This window comes from Podarcis vaucheri (genome assembly GCF_965113315.1).
Source record: "Podarcis vaucheri genome assembly, chromosome: 8".
In the NCBI taxonomy this organism is placed as follows: Eukaryota; Metazoa; Chordata; class Lepidosauria; order Squamata; family Lacertidae; genus Podarcis; species Podarcis vaucheri.
This window is the reverse complement of record NC_138766.1, coordinates 24,790,861-24,809,906: the sequence shown is the minus strand read 5'-3', so window position 1 is coordinate 24,809,906 and position 19,046 is coordinate 24,790,861. Positions and strand designations below refer to the sequence as shown.

The window sequence follows — 19,046 nt, the reverse complement described above, 5'->3', positions numbered from 1 at the left end:
ATCATTGCATGTGAAGAATGCATGATCATGATTGCTGTAGGCTACATACACATAGCATAGAACAGAGACATGAGTTTCAACAGAAAACCTTGTGGTCAGTCTTTGAGTCAGTCTCAGGGAGCAATTCCCAGAGTCCTTTGTCGCTGCCCCCGCCCTTCTAGGACTTACCACTTTTAAACTGAGGAACAGTCTGAAACATGTGACACAACATAGTCTGACAAGAAGGGATAATCAATCACGCACAACATTGTGTTACTCAATATTTTAACAGAACACAAATACTTCCCAATACCAATACAGAAGCTCTTAATAGGAAACCAAGGCAGTTCAACGATGAGGTTGCTGGAGAACATGAGGACCAAGTCTCAAACCATGTCAGTATATATGCAACCCTCCTGTAATCTGTGACATTTTGTGACTAAGTATACACCTCAGCATTTGCTGGCTTTTCAACAAAGCTTCTTAATATTTACGACCTAAAATACATTTGCTGATGCACCTTGGAGTGAGGGAAAAACGAAACATCAAATATTAAATCTCCAGATCTCTAAACAGTATCTATTAAAATGCTTTCTTGAAGCCAGATCCTGAGAATTGCCTAAATTAATGGTATCTCTGTTGTAATTAAGGGTCAAATGGTGATTTTGTACTTAATTGCCATTGGTTTTCTTTAAGCAGCAAAATGGTTTCCCTTGTTAAAGATATACAAAAGATCTAATTGCGGCTGTTACCCTGAACATATTTGGTTACAAAAGTAAGGCCACTTTCCGCTTCCATTTCCTGTGCTGGTAGGTCAGGTACTGAACTACACACCCCCTGGCGTTCTCCTGCCATGACCATAAAGCAGCAGTCTTTGGAATGGAATTGGCATCCCATTTTGCCTCGTCAATTCAGAGAGACTTCTGAAAACTGTAGAGTACAAGGTGCTGAAAAACAACTTACCTTGCCAACGTATTGATAGTCAGAGCCCGTATACTCCTCTAGAAGAAAGAACTGGTTCCACATCCAGCTTCTTTTGGAGCGATTAAGTTCTTTCCTGTTGTTTCTAGATAGATCCAAAATCTTTGGGTTTTCTGGAAAGCCACTAGTCCTTTTGGATAAGGGGGTGGAAGAACTTTGGTGGGGATGACCAACCCAGAAGAGGAGCCAGAAGCAATGATAAGTTCTCATTGTGGCAGTACAAAGCAAGACTGAGGTGGTGATTTGTCTCTTCACCTTAATGCGAACTAGTTTCCTGTGCTGAAGACAGTCTCATTCCCCCTTTGCTTCTTAATGCTCTTTGCTTGGGTCTCTGTGGAGCTCTGAAATGAAAAAGAAATGACAATTTATCAAGCATTTGCAGGGCTACTTAGCATTCTCTGTGACAGCAAATACGACAAAAAACGAGGACGTAATTGCCACAAAAAGAATCCTGTGAGGCTCTCCTCCGTTCTTAAATGTTACAAGTAGCCTTTTACATAAACTGAAGGCAATATCTCTGTTGAGTGGGAGGAATAAAACACATTTAATTTTGCTCCTTATTCCACTTAACTTAAAAAAATAAACCCTAGTTTGGACAGCTTCGTTTGACTTTGTGGTGATTCCATTTGTAGAATAGCAAGGAAAGATGTTTTCAGCTGGTAGTAAAGGATACACTAAGGGCTATGAACCCTGCTCACATTGCTTGCCAACTCTGTCTATCGTCCCATCTGCCAACACTCTGCCCCCCGTCCCACCCCCTCAGTTGGGGAAGACAGAAGAATATGAACCCTGCTCTCAACCTATGGGTCAAAGATTTAAACCTAGATACATTGCAACCTCCAGGTAATGGGGATTTGGCTTGGGTTATCACCATGTGCATTTCATTGAATTTATCAAATATGCTGTGAGATTGTAGTGTGTTTTACATGTTCATATATCATGGTTTTGGATGGTGACAAAAGTATTTTGGGTCAGCAAAGGCCCATCTTCTATGCATCTTTAATCCATTCTAGATAGAGCAGACTGTTTTGTTTTTTTTAACGATTTGGGATATAGGTGCAATGTCAAAAATGGCATATTGCTCATTAAGGTTAGCTTTGGTTTATGTCGGTTTAAGAGTCAGAGTGCTAGTGCATGCTGCTCAGTTGATCCTGGCTGGTGAAACAAACTATGGGTCTTGGCTTAGCATTATGGGTGAACGGGGCTTGTTCCTCCAAACAAAGTATGTGCATATGCCAAAGTTTGTTCTTGGCTTAGAACGCACCATTTGTTGGAGACAGAAACAAAGGCTGGCTCACACGTAATGCTAAGCCAATCCTCATGGTATGTTTCTCTCCACTCCAGGCATCGGAGAGCAAAGGAGGAGAAATTTATTGCTTGCCACAGCTTATCAAGATGTGTGAACCAGGACCATACATATGAATCCCAGTACAATTATTTCAGCAGCAGCATAACATGATGTTGATTTTCTGTTCCAGTGAACAGTCAAGCTGCTGCATGTTCTGTATCCCAAAATCCTCCACTGGGAAGGAAAAGAACATCTTCTTCTACATGAAGCACAGGGGCAGCCCAAGTAAGTCTTGCCTTAGCTTTACTACCTCTGCTGTATAGGAGAAAAGTGTGTACTGATGATAATCACAATGATAGTAGTAATAACAATAATGCTTCTTGTTTGAACTGTGGGTGGTTGGGGAGGAGAGACAGAGCATGTATACCCTGATGAGCATGTATGGAAATGACCTTCCCTTTCAGCTCAAATGATCTTGTTCCTCTCTAGGCCCTACAACAAAATAATTCTGCAAGTTAGAAACCAGCTGTGGACAAAACCACCTAAGCCCATCACAGCATTGGTTTTTCTTTTCTTTTCAAACTTTTTGGAGGAGGCAAAAATGAGGTGATGATGGAAAGATAAATTAATAAACATTCATGTGGTGCTTTAAACAACAAAAAGCTAAGCATCCTGCCTGAAGAATAGGGCAGGAGGGAGGGCAAACTGATAGCCAAAGGAGATTTCAATGTGCTGACATGTACGTCCATGCCTCAAATCATAAAGCCAGGAGGAAGCTGAGCTCACGCTGCATTAGAAGAAACTTGCTGTGAGCCCTTGTTTAATATCACATTTGTCTTCACCCCTAACAAAACATTTCACAAGTTACCAGCTATATTTCTTTGTTTTATGAGAAGGAAATTCCTCCAAAACCAAAACAAACCACACTTGAGGTCTAGCTATCAGATTTGGGGGTCGGGGGGCAGTTGTTTAAAAAGAGAAAAATCCTAATATTTTCTTGTTGGTTTTGTTATGTTGAACTTGTTGAAGAAAGGCAACGGATGCTCTTTAATTCCAACATGCTCGGACTATCCCTCATCCTGAAGCACATGGATGAGACTTTCACAGAAAAGAAAAATGAAATGCTGCTTTAATTGTGGGGACTGGCAAGTAAGGATATAATGAATCCATAAATCTTATTATCTGCTGGGTCAGGGGAACTGACCAGATACGTGCACATAAACATGGTTGCTACCAAATTATGCTGGTCCAGAGAAAGACATGGGACAACAACACCCTCAAGCCAACTCGGCATTTTCCTCCTTTCTAGTTCCCCTAATTCCATTAACATAAGGAAATGAGCAGAAATTATCACTAGTAAATATGGAGTGTTTACAAAGGACCCTTGCATGCACAAAGAGCTTAATATATATTTTTATCAGGCTGCAAACTTAGAAGGTAGGCAGTGTTGTTATCCCCTTACTAAAAAAATTATCAAAGCAGGAAGCTGTGGATCCAGGAGGAAGTGTTTCCCTCCTCTTCCTGCAAATTTTGATATGAAGATCTCCATTTGCTACTATGCATAGAGTAAAGTACCGAGAACTTTTTTATTGCTTGTTTAGGAGTATTAATTTGGTATTCAACTAAATATACTCTTAATATTTAAAGATAAGTACAGTCGTACCTTGGATCCCGAACGCCTTGCGAGTCGAACGTTTTGGCTCCCAAACACTGCAAACCTGGAAGTGAGTCTTCTGGTTTGCAAACGTTCTTTGGAACCCGAATGTCCGACGTGACTTCCGTGGCTCCCGATTGGCTGCAGGAGCTTCCTACAGCCAATCGGGAAGCCAGACTTTGGTTTCTGAACCTTTTGGAAGCCGAACGGACTTCTGGAACGGATTCTGTTCTACTTCCAAGGTATGACTGTAATAGAACAGAAGAAGGTACGAGCTGTAGAGGGAAATGAGGGGCAGATGGGGCTTGTCAACCTGAGAAGGTAGCCCATCTAGGAGAAGGAAAACTGATCCTAAACCTCTGCTGCCTTGCGGCTCTGCTCACCCATGAGAAAGGGTTCGGGAGCAAACCCCGAGGAAAAACCCACACCTGCTACCTTGCCATCTTTAGGAGAGCAAAAGGCTAAGGAGTAAACCCAACACAAATCTGGAGTCCCTAAGACTGTTGGATGGCGACTTGTACACTTCTTTCTGGCAAGTCCTGCAGCCCAGCTGGGGCGAAAAGTATTGCTCTATTGTCCTTTCGACCACATCAGTGAGGGCGAGAGGGTGTGTGTCTTGTCATATGGGTAGCCCAGGACCTCTATACATACTGCCCAGGCTTGGGCCCCCGGGTGGTCACTTCAGTGCTGCTAACACAGCAAAAACAACACAGGGGGCAACAGTTACCTCTGGAGAATCACTGCAGGTTCTTTGATTCTCCCATGGTTTGACTTTAGCCCTGGAGGTGCACTCCATTGTCCCTTGAGGCAGACGGATGCCAAAACAACAACCACAAAATATTACTCAATGACTTACTTAAAAGAAGCAGCATGTGGGACTGTGAGTCCCTTGTGCTCAACACATGCCCATTGGGCTTGGAGGCTACGCAGTAGGAGGCAGCTGCCTCCTAACAGCTATTAGACCTTGCCTGTCCTGCTGTTGCCTCTATGGGGGACAGCATGGATGTTTCTAAGCTAAATTGATGAAGGGGACTGGTCCAAAATGTATTGCTTATGGCTACTTGAGGAAATGAGGGACACGGGTGGTGCTGTGGTCTCAACCACAGAGCCTAGGGCTTGCCGATCAGAAGGTCGGCGGTTCGAATCCCCACAATGGGGTGAGCTCCCATTGCTCAGTCCCTGCTCCTACCAACCTAGCAGTTTGAAAGCACGTCAAAGTGCAAGTAGATAAATAGGTACCACTCTGGCAGGAAGGTAAACAGCATTTCTGTGCGCTGCTCTGGTTCGCCAGAAGCGGCTTAGTCATGCTGGCCACATGACCCAGAAGCTGTTCGCCAGCTCCCTCGACCAATAAAGCAAGATGAGTGCCACAACCCCAGAGTCATCCGCGACTGGACCTAACGGTCAGGGGTCCCTTTACCATTTTACGTGAAGAAATAATATCCTTTTATATCTTGAAGGAAAGTTAAGAAAAGTTTGACAGATAACGAAGTTGAAAGCAAACTAACTTTTCGTCCATTTATGAGATGCCAGAATCTATTCTATAGACATTTCTCCCAAAATATGTCATCCATACTGGAACAGGAATAAACCAGAGGACAATGAGAGACTGAAAGGGTTCTTGATGCTGTATAACCATTTAATGTGGATGCTTTAGCATCATTATTGCAACTTGGTAGCAACGTTACACGTACGGTGCTCCTTTGCATTTTTCTTCAGACCAAATGGAGAAATGAAAAACAAATATTTTAAAAAATTGATGCTGTATATTTCCAAGTCAGGGAATTGTATAAATACCCGCGAATGTTCAGAATGTCAAACATTACCTGCAATGTGGCTATTTATTAGACGGATGGGGACTGCAGGGACAATTCGCCAATGCTGAGAACTGAACTGGCCCACACCAGTCATTGGGCACGTAAACTGAGAAAATAAGCACTACACCATTAAGCAGGCGGAGCTGAACAAGGTGGGATGAATGGAGGGGTGGGCAATGTACAACTGACACATTCTGGGGTCATGCACCTGTCGCCAGGTAACTTCCGCTATCCCGTGGGATGGTTTTTTGATATGCTCCACTTAAACCTGCATGGTGCAGTTGTTACGGGAACAGACCTGTCGGCCTCGCAGGATGTTCAAAACTTTTTACCCCTTTTACCAGCAGGTTCTTTTCTCTCTCTCTCTCAAAATATAACCTCCTCTTTTGGCAGCACGCTTTGGTGAACTGCATAAAGAGCCCGGCTGCGGAGCGTGAATTCCACAGGTGAGTTAATTAGTGCCACGATCGTTTGCAGCCCTGGCGAGCTGCCAGGGAACAGTGTGCCTGCCATTCTGTTTGCTCGGAGTGCAGATGTAAAGTGACTGATGACGGGATAGTTCTCGCTCCCGTGCTCCCGGCTCCTTCTTATTGGGGAGGATGGGTTTGTTGGTATGAAGCAGAGCATATGAGCCGACCTATTATTCCGTCGTTAGTACAGGCTGGTTGTATCACTGGAGCATGGTGGCGGGGAAAGGGGAGGGGGGAGGCATCAGATAGTGGAAATCGCTCCGTCCCGACTATCTCCATCATTCCTTTTCTTTTCATTACCCCCTCGGATGAAACCTGCGGCGAGTCATTATCCCTGCTCTAGATTCCTTCAGTCATGCTGGGGTGGGGGGAAAGCCAAGTAAGATGGAGAGGCTGGGCATTTAAAGAAACAGCTCTTGAAATGTCAATTGCCAGGAAACAATTACTCCTGCGGCAGGCGGTTGAGGAGGGGCTTTCCCCCCCTGCACTTCAAATTTGCTATTTTTCACAGCTTTGATGTCACAAGGGAGGTTTTTATAGCAGCTCTGGTTGAAATATTGCTTGCGAGGATGATATCGCAGCTGTTAAACACAGCTTTTTAATGTCTCCCCAGCTGTAAAGTGCTGCAGATAACCATAGCGGGGGACCTAATCCTGAAAGATGTTACCTAACTCGGCTCTCTGTGGTTTGCACACCACGAGTTCCGCACATCCAAGTATCTATATAAACGAGGCCTTATGTGTGGAATAGCGCACATCCATTTGATTCTACTTTCATTCTTCCATAGGTCAACACCAAATAGAGTGGGGTTTTTTTTGTAGTTGGTTCTGGAAAGTACAATATAATGGAACAACTTCATAATTCCTGACCATTTTGTTTCTCAGGAGAGAAGGAAAATGGAGCACTGGAGGGTGCATAGCTGTCAACCTTCCCTTTTTTGGGTGGGAAATTCCCTTATTCCAGCACCGTTTCCCGCTGCTTCCCGCTGCTATCCCGGATTGTTAGATATCCCGTAGACAGTCCCCGGGACAGGTGAGGCTGCTGATCCCTTATTTTCGAGGCTGCTGATTCATTATTTTCAAATATGAAAGTTGACAGCTATGGGAGGGTGACATGTAATATATTTGGAATGGGGTGATTCAAAAGAAGGCACTTTTTCAACTCTTCTCACCCCTGCATGACAAGCTACATTTGCCAAAGTTCCCTATTTTGCATGATACCTTGATTTCCTTGGAGCCTGGCTGCCCTAGGGAGGGAACTGGACAGTGGGATTCCAAATTGGTGCCTAGATGGTGGAGTAATTTTCCACCCAAGGCAAGGCAGGTGTCATAGAATCATACCATTGTATGTTGGAAGGAAACCCGACGATCATCTAGTCCCGCAGGTATATGCAGCTGTCCCATCCATATGGGGATCGAACCTGGAATGTTGGCATTTATAAGAATCACACTCAAACTAACTGAGATACCCTGCAGGGTTCTCGCTTCCTCCTGAAAGTCATGGATCCCAAGTTGCTGAGAAGTGTTGGGTTCCTATCGGTTTGTTAACGGTACTTACTGAATTCGTTCGGTTTTCAATTTGCTGTTTTTGTCGTCTTGGCACTGGTGCGTTGTAAAGTGCCTTGGGATTTTTAACGGCAGGTGGTATAATAATAATGTTTTAAATAAATAAATAAATAAATGGGCCACCCCTTGGCAACAACACATTGCCAATTTGGATGTCTTAGTTCAAGCCACAGACACTGAACTGCCTCTCTTGGGACGACCTAAATGTAACATAAAGGTAAAGGTAAAGGGACCCCTGACCATTAGGTCCAGTCATGGACAACTATGGGGTTGCAGCGCTCATCTCGCTTTACAGGCCAAGGGAGCCGGCGTACAGCTTCTGGGTCATGTGGCCAGCATGACTAAGCCACTTCTGGCGAACCGGAGCAGTGCACGGAAATGTCGTTTACCTTCCCACCGGAGTGGTACCTATTTATCTACTAGCACTTTGACGTGCTTTCAAACTGCTAGGTTGGCAGGAGCAGGGACCAAGCAACGGGAGCTCACCCGGTTGCGGGGATTTGAACCGCCGACCTTCTGATCGGCAAGTCCTAGGCTCTGTGGTTTAAACCACAGTGCTACCCACGTCCCTAAATGTAAGATATGAACTCCCATAGGAGTTCTAGATGAGGGGCCCAATTTCTTGGAAGCGTTCCATATCGCTGAAAGAGAAAATGGAGATGGGGTGAAGGCTACCAGCTACATAGCCAACGAGTACAAATGAGTTCCCAAATACTGTTTTCATATGCGCTATGGAGGACAATTTGAGTAATTTTTATGTTTCACTTGCTGGTGATACATAGCACTGCAGAGCCATCCATAATGAACTAGGTTTAAAATAGTAAACGAGAAGCTCCGAGCCGGCTTTTCAAATTATGTCTCCCACAAGCAGATACATAGAAGCCTTTCTCTATTTTCTGGGCTGTGAATTAGATCTTAAACTGTCCCCCCCCTCCTGTGGAACACCCCTTCTTAAATAATAGCCACACATACAAAGGAAAGGGTGGAAGCGAAACAGTGAATTGGTGTTCAGACATTTTCAACATTAGCAAGGGAAGTTAACCTGTTTGGGGGAAAAAGGCAGGTATATCATCTAAATTGAATGCAATTACTTCAAAAAAAGAAAAATAAAGAGGCATTTTATTCTTCTTTTCAAACATCTTTCTTCACTCAGTAAGGGTCAACCAACAGTGACAAAAAGAAAAAATTATCTCAAGCAAATAGCAGTTGTGGGTTTGTTTTTTTAATTTAAGAAAGAGAAACCGGGAAGCTGCCTGTGGAAGCTATATTGCACAGCAGTTCCCAAACGCCATTCCCTGCAAAGGATCACTTGAATATTGCTAATGGTCTTGGTGGACCACTTATTGGTTTTTCAGACTCTTGTACCAACTGCAATTCCACAGAATTCAAATCGCAACACAACAACATATAAGGTAAAAAATAAATAAAAGAAGCAACAAAATTTAATTGAAATGAAAAAGAATATTCAACGTAATATTCACCTCTCTTCCTCGAACACAAATCCATAGGCGTGCCATGGACCACCTGAATTAACCTCATGGACCACAGGCCACAGTTTGAAAACCACTGCTGTACCTTTCTTGGATGTTAATAAGAAAAAGGTGAAGATATGCTTCAGGCATATTTTATACCAGGCAAAAAATTCATTACCCTGGGCAAACAGCATTGCAGTTCAACCATATTAGGTGAATGACTTCTGCCTTCAAATGGAGACCTCTTTCAACTAGAAAATTATTTTACAGCAACAGATAGAGGACTGCCACTAACAGGACACATGGGTACTAACATCAAGGCATGCATGGCCTTCATGCATACACCACTGTAGTGTAGTGGTTAAGAGCAGTAGACTTGTAATCTGGTGAACTGGGTTCACATCCCCGTTCCTCCACATGCAGCTGCTGGGTGATCTTGGGCTAGTCACACTTCTCTGAAGTCTCTCAGCCTCACTCACCTCACAGAGTTTTGTTGTGGGGGAGGAAGGGAAAGGAAATTGTTAGCCGCTTTGAGACTCCTTAAAGGTAAAGGTAAAGGGACCCCTGACCATTAGGTCCAGTCGTGGCCAACTCTGGGGTTGCAGAGCTCATCTCGCTTTATTGGCCAAGGGAGCTGGCGTACCGCTTCCGGGTCATGTGGCCAGCATGATTAAACTGCTTCTGGGGAACCAGAGCAGTGCACGGAAACGCTGTTTACCTTCCCGCCGGAGCGGTACCTATTTATCTACTTGCAATTTGACGTGCTTTCAAACTGCTAGGTTGGCAGGAGCAGGGACCAAGCAATGGGAGCTCACCCCGTCACGGGGATTCGAACCACCGACCTTCTGACTGGCAAGTCCTAGGCTCTGTGGTTTAACCCACAGCGCCACCCACGTCCCATTGAGACTCCTTAGGGTACTGATAAAGCGGGATATCTAATTCAAAATCCTCCTCCTCCTCTTCTTCTATGTATGCAAACTTAAGACTTTCTCCCCACAACCCACAAAAATGACAGATTGAGCGTAGTGCAGAGTGCGACCACCAACTCCTTGCTTTAATTTCGAATTCTTCAGTTTAACAAAAGGCACATTCTTTTAAAATGCCAGGTACCATTTTTAGACAAGGATTTCCAGCAATAGCAAAGTGGGGGGGGAAGAATGATTAAAAAGCCTGATGAGATCTGGAACAATAAATAGGTTGACAACTCATCTTTCAGATCTTCCCCCTCCCATAAAATCCATTCTTACGGAGGGGGAAACACATACGTCAGTTATCTGTCTCATTTTCATCCCACTCACCAAACAAAACTAATAAGATTTCCCTTGTAAGTTACACACTGGCAGCGACTGCAAATCTCTTCACATTTGATAATAACACTGCTACATTTAAGTAGATTTGCTGTTCTTAAACTTGACGCCAGCCTCAACCTCTCAAGCTTACTTTAGCCTGGGAGTTTCTGCTGCAGCTCCTTTTTCGCATTACTATGAGCTCATTCAATAAATCCTGAAGCCCCTGAAATTGTAAAAGGCAGCATTAATGAGCTTCAACGTTTCTCTAACATGAATTTGCCCACCTTATAAGAGAGAGAGAGAAATAGAGAGAAAACGAAGAGCGCTACTTAAATACAAAGTATTTAACATCTAAATACGTGGGTGGCGCTGTGGGTTAAACCACAGAGCCTAGGACTTGCTGATCAGAAGGTCAGCGGTTCGAATCCCCACGACAGGGTGAGCTCCCGTTGCTCGGTCCCTGCTCCTGCCAACCTAGCAGTTTGAAAGCACATCAAAGTGCAAGTAGATAAATAGGTACCGCTCTGGCGGGAAGGTAAACGGCATTTCCGTGTGCTGCTCTGGTTCACCAGAAGTGGCTTAGTCATGGCCACATGACCCGGAAGCTGTACTCCGGCTCCCTCGGCCAATAAAGCGAGATCAGCGCTGCAACCCCAGAGTAGGTCACGACTGGACCTAATGGTCAGGAGTCCCTTTACCTTTACCTATTTAACATCTGGATTCCACCTCCCTGCCAAGTGCAACAATATTTTGAAAGAAAAATGGGCGCTATGCGATGACTGAGGCACTTTGGCCCATAGGTTCTTCTTAATATGTTGTCCTCCATCTGTCTTGAGAGACAAAGGAAGGGTGTGCCATTGGGGACAAAGTCAAGACACTGGAGTGTTACAGTGCCTGATGTGGCTGTAGAGACCAATAAGGGAGAGATATGTTTTGTTGCAGCAGGGGCAGATGAAGACATTTGGCTTCATTGCTGCAGTTGCACCATGGCGTTTTTTCTCTCTGCACTGCTCCAGCAGTCATTTCTTCTCTGGTCACTGCTGTAGATATATGACCTGACTCTCTGTTTCCAGGCACTGTGGTCATCTGCAAGGGATTCCCACATGCTGGGGTTAATGTTGCTAGCCTTCATATCATGTTTGCTGACATCTTTATAAGTTGGACAATCTCAGGATCCATTAAGAGGGAGGAAGAGAGAGAGAGAGCGCACTCCTTTGGACATGCGTTCATCAGGAGTCCAGGTTCCCAGCTTGATAACACAGTAAGCGTAGCTAATTAAAAAGGAAAATTTATTGCAAAAACAGATAGCTCCAGACAGCTCTAACAAAGCCTCCGGCATCATTAGTCAAGATGACCCTTCTGAAGACTCCTTCCAGCATCTCCAGCAGATATTGAATTTACGACCCTTACGTGTCTTGTTTTGCTTCCTGTCTAACAACCCTCCCATTCGCCGACTCCTCGGACTTATTGGATCAGCTCCAACAGCTTCCAACTCTGAGGGGCTGTCTCTGAGTTTATTCGCGCCTGATTGTGCTTCCGGCAAGCTTTGGCTATGTTCTAGCCTGCTCTCCTGCCTTATCAGCCTTTCTGTCAAGGTCAGGAAGAGCCAAAGTCTGTAGCTGTGGGCTCTCCCCTGCCTGACTAACATCAAAGCCTCTCTGTTCCTGGCTGCTTTCTGCCGTTGGCTGCAAACCTTCACTTGGAGCTGGCTCATTCCTGACAGCTTTCCAGTGGACTGTTTAACTTTTCTTCTGTGAACCTTAAAGACTAACAGATATGAAGACCCATGAGAGATATCTCATAAGCTCATCCTGTACCTAGAGAGCAGGGGTCTAAGAGGTTTTCTGCTTGTCCTGTGTTTTTCAGCCATGTGACCGAGTGGTTTTCCATTTCCCCTACCGCTTTCCCTGGGAAAAACCTGCTCTTTACTGCTGAATTGGAGTTGCCAAAGACAGGTTTAAAATTCACTATACCATTATGAGTTTGGGGGGCAGGGGAGTTGAGACCCTTATAACCCTTGCATCTAGCAAGTGCAAAAATATAAGCCAGGCTCACTTCCTGACGAGGTGATCACCTGTGTAATTGGCTACTAAGAGAACAAAGGAAAGGGGGCTCTGCGTGAGACCAAAAAGGGGCGAGAGATAGTTGGAAGGAGAAAGCTTAATTTAGAGTTGAGAGTCAGGGGTCACATGACTTAGAAGTAAAGCAGCAAGCTGGAGAGAGACAATAAGAGAACAATGTTTGACGTCTGTTTGAAATCAAGGCTGAGGCTATGGGAGAAACAAGACCCTTTTGGGGTGTTAATGCTGTGAACCCCTCCATCATAGGCTCAGGTTGTATATACAGTGGTATCTCAGGTTAAGTACTTAATTCGTTCTGGAGGTCCGTTCTTAACATGAAACTGTTCTTAACCTGAAGCACCACTTTAGCTAATGGGGCCTCCTGCTGCCGCCGCGCTGCAGGAGCATGATTTCCGTTCTCACCCTGAAGCAAAGTTCTTAACCTGAAGCATTATTTCTGGGTTAGCGGAGTCTGTAACCTGAAGCATATGTAACCCAAGGTACCACTGTACGTGTAAATAACTCACATCATACAGACACCACTGTCTCTGCTGCACCTCATTTCCAACAGAAACCACAAACCCTGGCTAAGTGCTTGGGACCCTGGGAATCTTGCACCACTTGGAGATTTTGGTAGCATGCAGCAACACTCTTTTCTCTTGTTGATTCCTACAGCTATCAGTGCACTGTTTGATTCTTTTTTTTATACACAAGCACGTGCACACACACACACACACACACACACACACAACTGCCAGTAAGCACAGTTTAAAACACCCATTATCTGCACAGCAGGTGGCGGAACCATGGTTTATAAAGTAGAATTTCTTGGACATTAACTGTGGAATGTGAGTTTGGACAGAAGGGACAATTTAAAAGTATATTTCTGGACGAGTCAGGAAGAATGAGGTTATGCCTCCTGCAACAAACTCCACTCAAATGGCACGTTTATGAGTCCCCAACAACGTACTGGATTTGACTGGGATCGACAAAAAATGAAATGATCTACCTTCATGGAACTTGTGCAAATCCTGCAGCTGCTATGTTTTACTAACCCCATCTCTGTTCCTTGGAAATGTGTGCAAACATCACATATATCCGGCATAAAAACAGCAGTATATTATGTTGCCATATTCCATTGATCTTCCTGTTCAAATTGGATGCCTTCCCAGCTGTGTTATTCTTGAGAAGGTTTTAATACTATGAAAGTTCAGATCGCATTCTCTTATTTGTAGCAGTGAAGAGACTTGGCCTGGGCGTGCTCTGGCAGTTCCATGGTTACTGCAAGACTACAGCAAGGAATGTGCACACACACCTGACCTAATATTATTTACAGGTGCAATATGCATATTCTGTAATGTTGTTTCACATCTCTGGGACTGGTTGCCTGTCTTTCCTTCTTCTCATCTGAATTGCTTTTTTTGGTCTGAATGGGAGTCTTTGCTTTCTAGAAACTGGGCGGCAAGAGCAAGTAAGAATCTCTGTTCGAGTAAGAAGCTGTAGACTTTCATCCATGGAAAAACACCCGCGCATCTTAAATTCCTTTCACCTCATAAGAATGGCAAAATAGAACATTGGGTCTGACTATTGTCTATTCTGGCTACCAGCTTCGCTCCAGGGTCTTGGGCCTTTCCTATCACCTGTCACCAGCTCCTTTGTATCGAAGATGCGCAAGAACTGTGTGCGGTATTTTATGCATGTAAAACTGTGCTACTGGGCTGTTTCAGGTGCACATTGGTGCCTGGCATAACAAGCAGTCAATACTCCAGTCCCCACCGACCCAGCAGTCCTCATCTCAGACTTAATTCACACCAAGGAAAGGGGCAAAAGGCAGCCATGTTTAAGAGGCCTGGAAGCAAAGAGGCAAAAACAGGGTGGTCATGTGCACATCAGCAAAAAGAAAGAAAGGAAGGAAGGAAAGAAGGAAACACATCACTAAAAAGAGGGGCAAAAAGGGTGCATAGATCTGCATACAATTTGCATATGCATAGATACAAATTTAGAACTACCGTATTTTTCGCTCTATAACACGCACCCGACCATAACACGCACGTAGTTTTTAGAGGAGGAAAATCCGTAGGCATGCCACCCGTAGGCATTCCCTCCATAACACGCACAGACATTTCCCCTTACTTTTTAGGAGGAAAAAAGTGAGTGTTATGGTGCAAAAAATACGGTAATTGCCATAATTTAAATAGAAGTACAATTCACCTCACCATAGGGCGAGGGAGCCTATGATCAGATGAGCTGTTTGCCTGCCTCCTTAGTCTGCTGTCAAGGTGCTAACTGTTGAAGGACAACTCCAAAGCCCCTTCGTTCTTGTGGTTCTTTATCTTTAAACCAGACTTGGATTAAATAGTCCTTCAGGCACTTTCAGATAGAGGACTGACAGCTTTCAAATAGTGGTCTGCCATCTGTTAACGCAGGACACATGCCCAGCCTAGTCAAGGATGAACGTGGATATACAGAGATGATGGCCACAATCAGCCTTCTAAGTGTTACCCTTCTAAGTGACAATGCAGGATTTGGAGGAGCAGAGATAGCAACAAGCATGAGAAACAAAAATGGACAAGTGAGATATATGGATAAAATAGGAGTCAAAAAGAAGAAGAAATCCCAGTTTGGGGAAGCAATTGGAATGGGTGCTTAATTCTTCACAGCTAGAGGCCACCTTTACAGCTGATGGCGCAGGAGAGGTCATCAGGCCCACAAACGGCCTGTGCAACCTTTCTGTGGAACACATCGGCTTTCATGTGACGATGCTTTACTGACAACCAGGCTGTCAGTCATGACTGCGTCTACCCGTTAGTGGATGGCAAAGTCTCACCAGAATTCTAAACCAGGATCCAGCTGGGGTTTATTATCCTCTTTATGGAGAGCTTGCTCAAGCTAGAGTTTACTGGTTTAGATAAAATGGAAAACCGTGGTTTGATCGGATAGGAAAGTAAGTGACTGAGCCATGTGTGGGAGTGGAGGAAGGAAGGGGAAGAAGAGGGTTCGAGAGTATAAGGAACATTCTCAAGCCAAGTTTGGAGGGCCACCTGAATTCAGTGATACACACATGCACTTTGATAGAGGCAGAAGAAACCCTGTCTTGGAACTAGAGACTGATGTATAACTGAAAGAAAGTAAATTAAGTTTCTTACATACTATCAAAGAGCCGAATAAACACTAATGGCTGTCATACTGCAAGGCCCGTTTAAGGTAACTAAGCAATTATATAAAGATGCAGAATAGTGTAGAAGTTGAATACAGGGGACTGAGCTGTCTCAAGTGGAAAACATGTAAAATTAGTTGGCTTAATTTAAGCTTTGTCCCCTATTATCATCCATAGTGCAAACTCGCATTCTTCCTCCTATGGTGACTTCTTGAGAACTTCCTAAGAAACAAAGATTTTAAATTGCCCATTATCTCACTTCAGGTATGACTTGGTGATAAAGAGAGCCCTTCTAATTCCCTCCAGAACACCAACAACACACACAGTAGTTTAGAAAGTCAAGAAAAAAATACAGTGTAAGCATGTTATTGTGTAGGCCCTTGTAAAACAAAAGTAAAATAATGTTCTCTTTTTCCCCTGAAGTCAAATTTGTCATGAAGAGTTTGAAAAATTAGTACATATTTTTTTCACATTAAACAATGCTTCACCATACCTTCAAAGAGCTAACCCCCCCCCAAGAATTATGGACTCATTAGAAGGCCACTCTAAACTAGGTAATCAGTTATCTAAATAATTAGAATAGTTCAGAAGAATAATTCAGGAGACATATGCATTAAGCGTTAGGCATATCTTTCCTCCCTCCAGTAAATCATCCAATTTTCTTATTCAATTAACTTATCAAAAGAAACTGACTAATTAAGAGAGCCTCCAAAGAGAGCAATAATGCACTTATTGTTTCATCGTTATTAGGAACTGATGGTTGTGTGACGAAAACAGGACATGTCTACTTCAGCTCCCATCATTCCCAAACAGTGTGACCAATGGACAGGGGTGGTGGGAATTGCAGTCCAATAACATCAGGACAGGTTAACTATCCCTACTCTAAATCACAATGGTTAAAGAGAACATTCATGCTGAGAAGTAATGCACCTCTGTCTATGGAGATGCTAAAGTCAAAGATTGACCAAAGGTTGGATGATTCCCTTGAGTGACCACTAGAACCCAACAGCCATTCCATATTATTAGGGGATCACAACACAAAGACCATGTTGAGAGTATGATAGCCTTAATAACATGGAATGGCTGTTGCGTTCTAGCGATCATGTGACGGCAGTGTTAGAAACTGAGATATGAAAGCTAGGAGCTAAATGGCACCTGAAACTGAGGTCATAGGCACAACAATGGAATGTCTAGGCACACTTTTTTAGAACAAAAATACAAAGCTGAAAATGAATGAACTGCAGCTAAAATATTACGTTCATTTTTCACATGGTCTAGTCCTTCCCCTGCCCACCCCCCTAATATTCTTAAGAGGGTCTCTTCTGCAGTCTTCAAAAAGTAGCTGAAAGCGGGGAGGCAGAAAAACGTCCTCCTTTTCTCCCACTCTGCAGTTTTAATCGGAAATCTAAGGTGCAGTACTGTGCCCAGAGCTCAGAAACTGCTCATGCTCATTAAATTCCTTGTTGCAAAAGGTGCCCAGAACTATGGGAGTTTCGAACACTGTGTGATGGGGTCATTCAAAGACCCCTTCTATTTTACCTTACCTCACAATCCCAAGACGGCTACCATGGCCTCCAGAGGGAGGAGCAGCATACAGCAACATTAGTTGTTCAAGGTGCTGGTTACAGAATCATGGATTTGTAGAGTTGCAAAGGACTAGAAGTGTCATCTAGTCCAAAGCCCTGCAATGCAGGAATCACAGATAAAGGATCCCTGATAGAAAACCATCCAACCTCTATTTAATAACCCCCAATGAAGGTGAGTCCACAACATTCTAAGATAGTCCATTCTACTGCCCATCAGCTCTTACTGTCAGAAGGTTCTTCCTAATGGTTAGTTGGAATCTCCCTTCTTGTAAATTGAAGCCGTTGGTTTGGGTCCTTACTTCTGGAGCAGCAGAAAACAAGCTTGCTCCATCTTCTATACCTTTAGGTATTTGAAGATGATTATCACATCATATCAAAGTCTTGTCTTCTCCAAGGCAAGCATACCTTGTCAACCAATGCATACCCTACTAAACTGTAAACACCTCCAACTCCTCGAAAGATTACGTCAACCGTGTCTCTGGAAATTTTTATACATCACCTGGAAGACATGTAAACTAATACCAGTATACTGGAAGAAGCAAAGATCACCAGTGTTGAAGCAATTATTCTTCAACATCAAGTTCATTGGGCTGGTCATGTTGCGTGGAAGCCTGATCATCGTCTTCCAAAGCAACTACTCTATTCTGAACTTAAAAATGGAAAGCGTAATGCTGGTGGTCAACAAAAGAGGTTTAAAGACTGTCTTTAAAGGCACATTTTTAAAAAATGAAGTATAAACACGAACAATTGGGAAACACTTGCCTGCAAGTGCTCCAATTGGAGAACAGCCTTTACCAAAGGTGTCATGGGCTTTGAAGACACTCAAACTCAGGATGCAAGGGAGAAACATGCTAAGAGGAAGGCATGCTTGACAAATCTACACCGTGATCAACTCCCCCCAAAAAACCAATGTCCCCACTGTGGAAGGACGTGTGGCTCCAGAACTAGCCTCCACAGTCACTTACGGGCTCATTGTTAAAACCGTGTTGATGGAAGACAATTTTACTCAGCTACAAGTGATCACCAAAGAAGAAGAAGAAACCATTATGACCTATGAAACCCTAAGCAACTAGGGGACAATGATATTTGTAGGGCCACCTTCTTCTTCATGAACCTACTCCTTCAAAGAGGTGAAGTGCACCTTCTTACTGAGGCATCTGACTTTTGAGTGATAGAGTAATACCCATCCTATACTTGTGACTTTAGTTGTTTAAACCCGTCCCCCCCCAGTCTTGTATTTTAAATTGTTGCAATCTTTCCTGGGGCATTGTAGTGAAGGGTGGGAAATAAAACAACAACAGTGTTTGTCTTCAATAGGCTCTGCTTTGCAATCCACCAAGAGAGAGAATAGTTAGCTGGGATATGAGACAGCGGCAGCATCCCAATTGTAGAACTCCCTCCTTCTTTTCTTCTAGTGGGCAGTTAAGTGCTTCTTGTCCTGCCTTCCTTAAAATTCTTATCTGATTTTTGGATTCACCTTTTATCGGTTTGTTTTAATGCTACCTGGTTTAATTATATGGCCAGTTGAATGTTACAGGGCCGAACGGCAATATATATAAATGGTTGAAGAAATAAAATAGGAGAAGGGGTTAGGCCTGAAGGAGAGCGAATGTGATCACCTATGTGTTGCAGCCGAGTGTGGCAGGGAGATGCTGCTTAGGGAAAATTTGAAGATTTGTTAGAGGAGTTACACAGAACAGGCAATAACCTTAATTCTTGAGGTAACGC

The 19,046-nt window shown here is 43.8% G+C and overlaps 1 protein-coding gene across 1 annotated transcript in view; it reads right to left on the bottom strand.

The window, feature by feature from the left end:
- Positions 1-19,046, bottom strand: part of LOC309538622 (cadherin-6) — a 165,811-nt gene that overhangs the window by 82,222 nt on the left and 64,543 nt on the right. The window contains exon 2 of the mRNA XM_082234346.1: positions 943-1,301. Within this exon, the coding sequence (XP_082090472.1) occupies positions 943-1,170 (228 nt within the window). The 5' untranslated portion in view covers positions 1,171-1,301. The remainder of the gene's footprint in view (positions 1-942; positions 1,302-19,046) is intronic.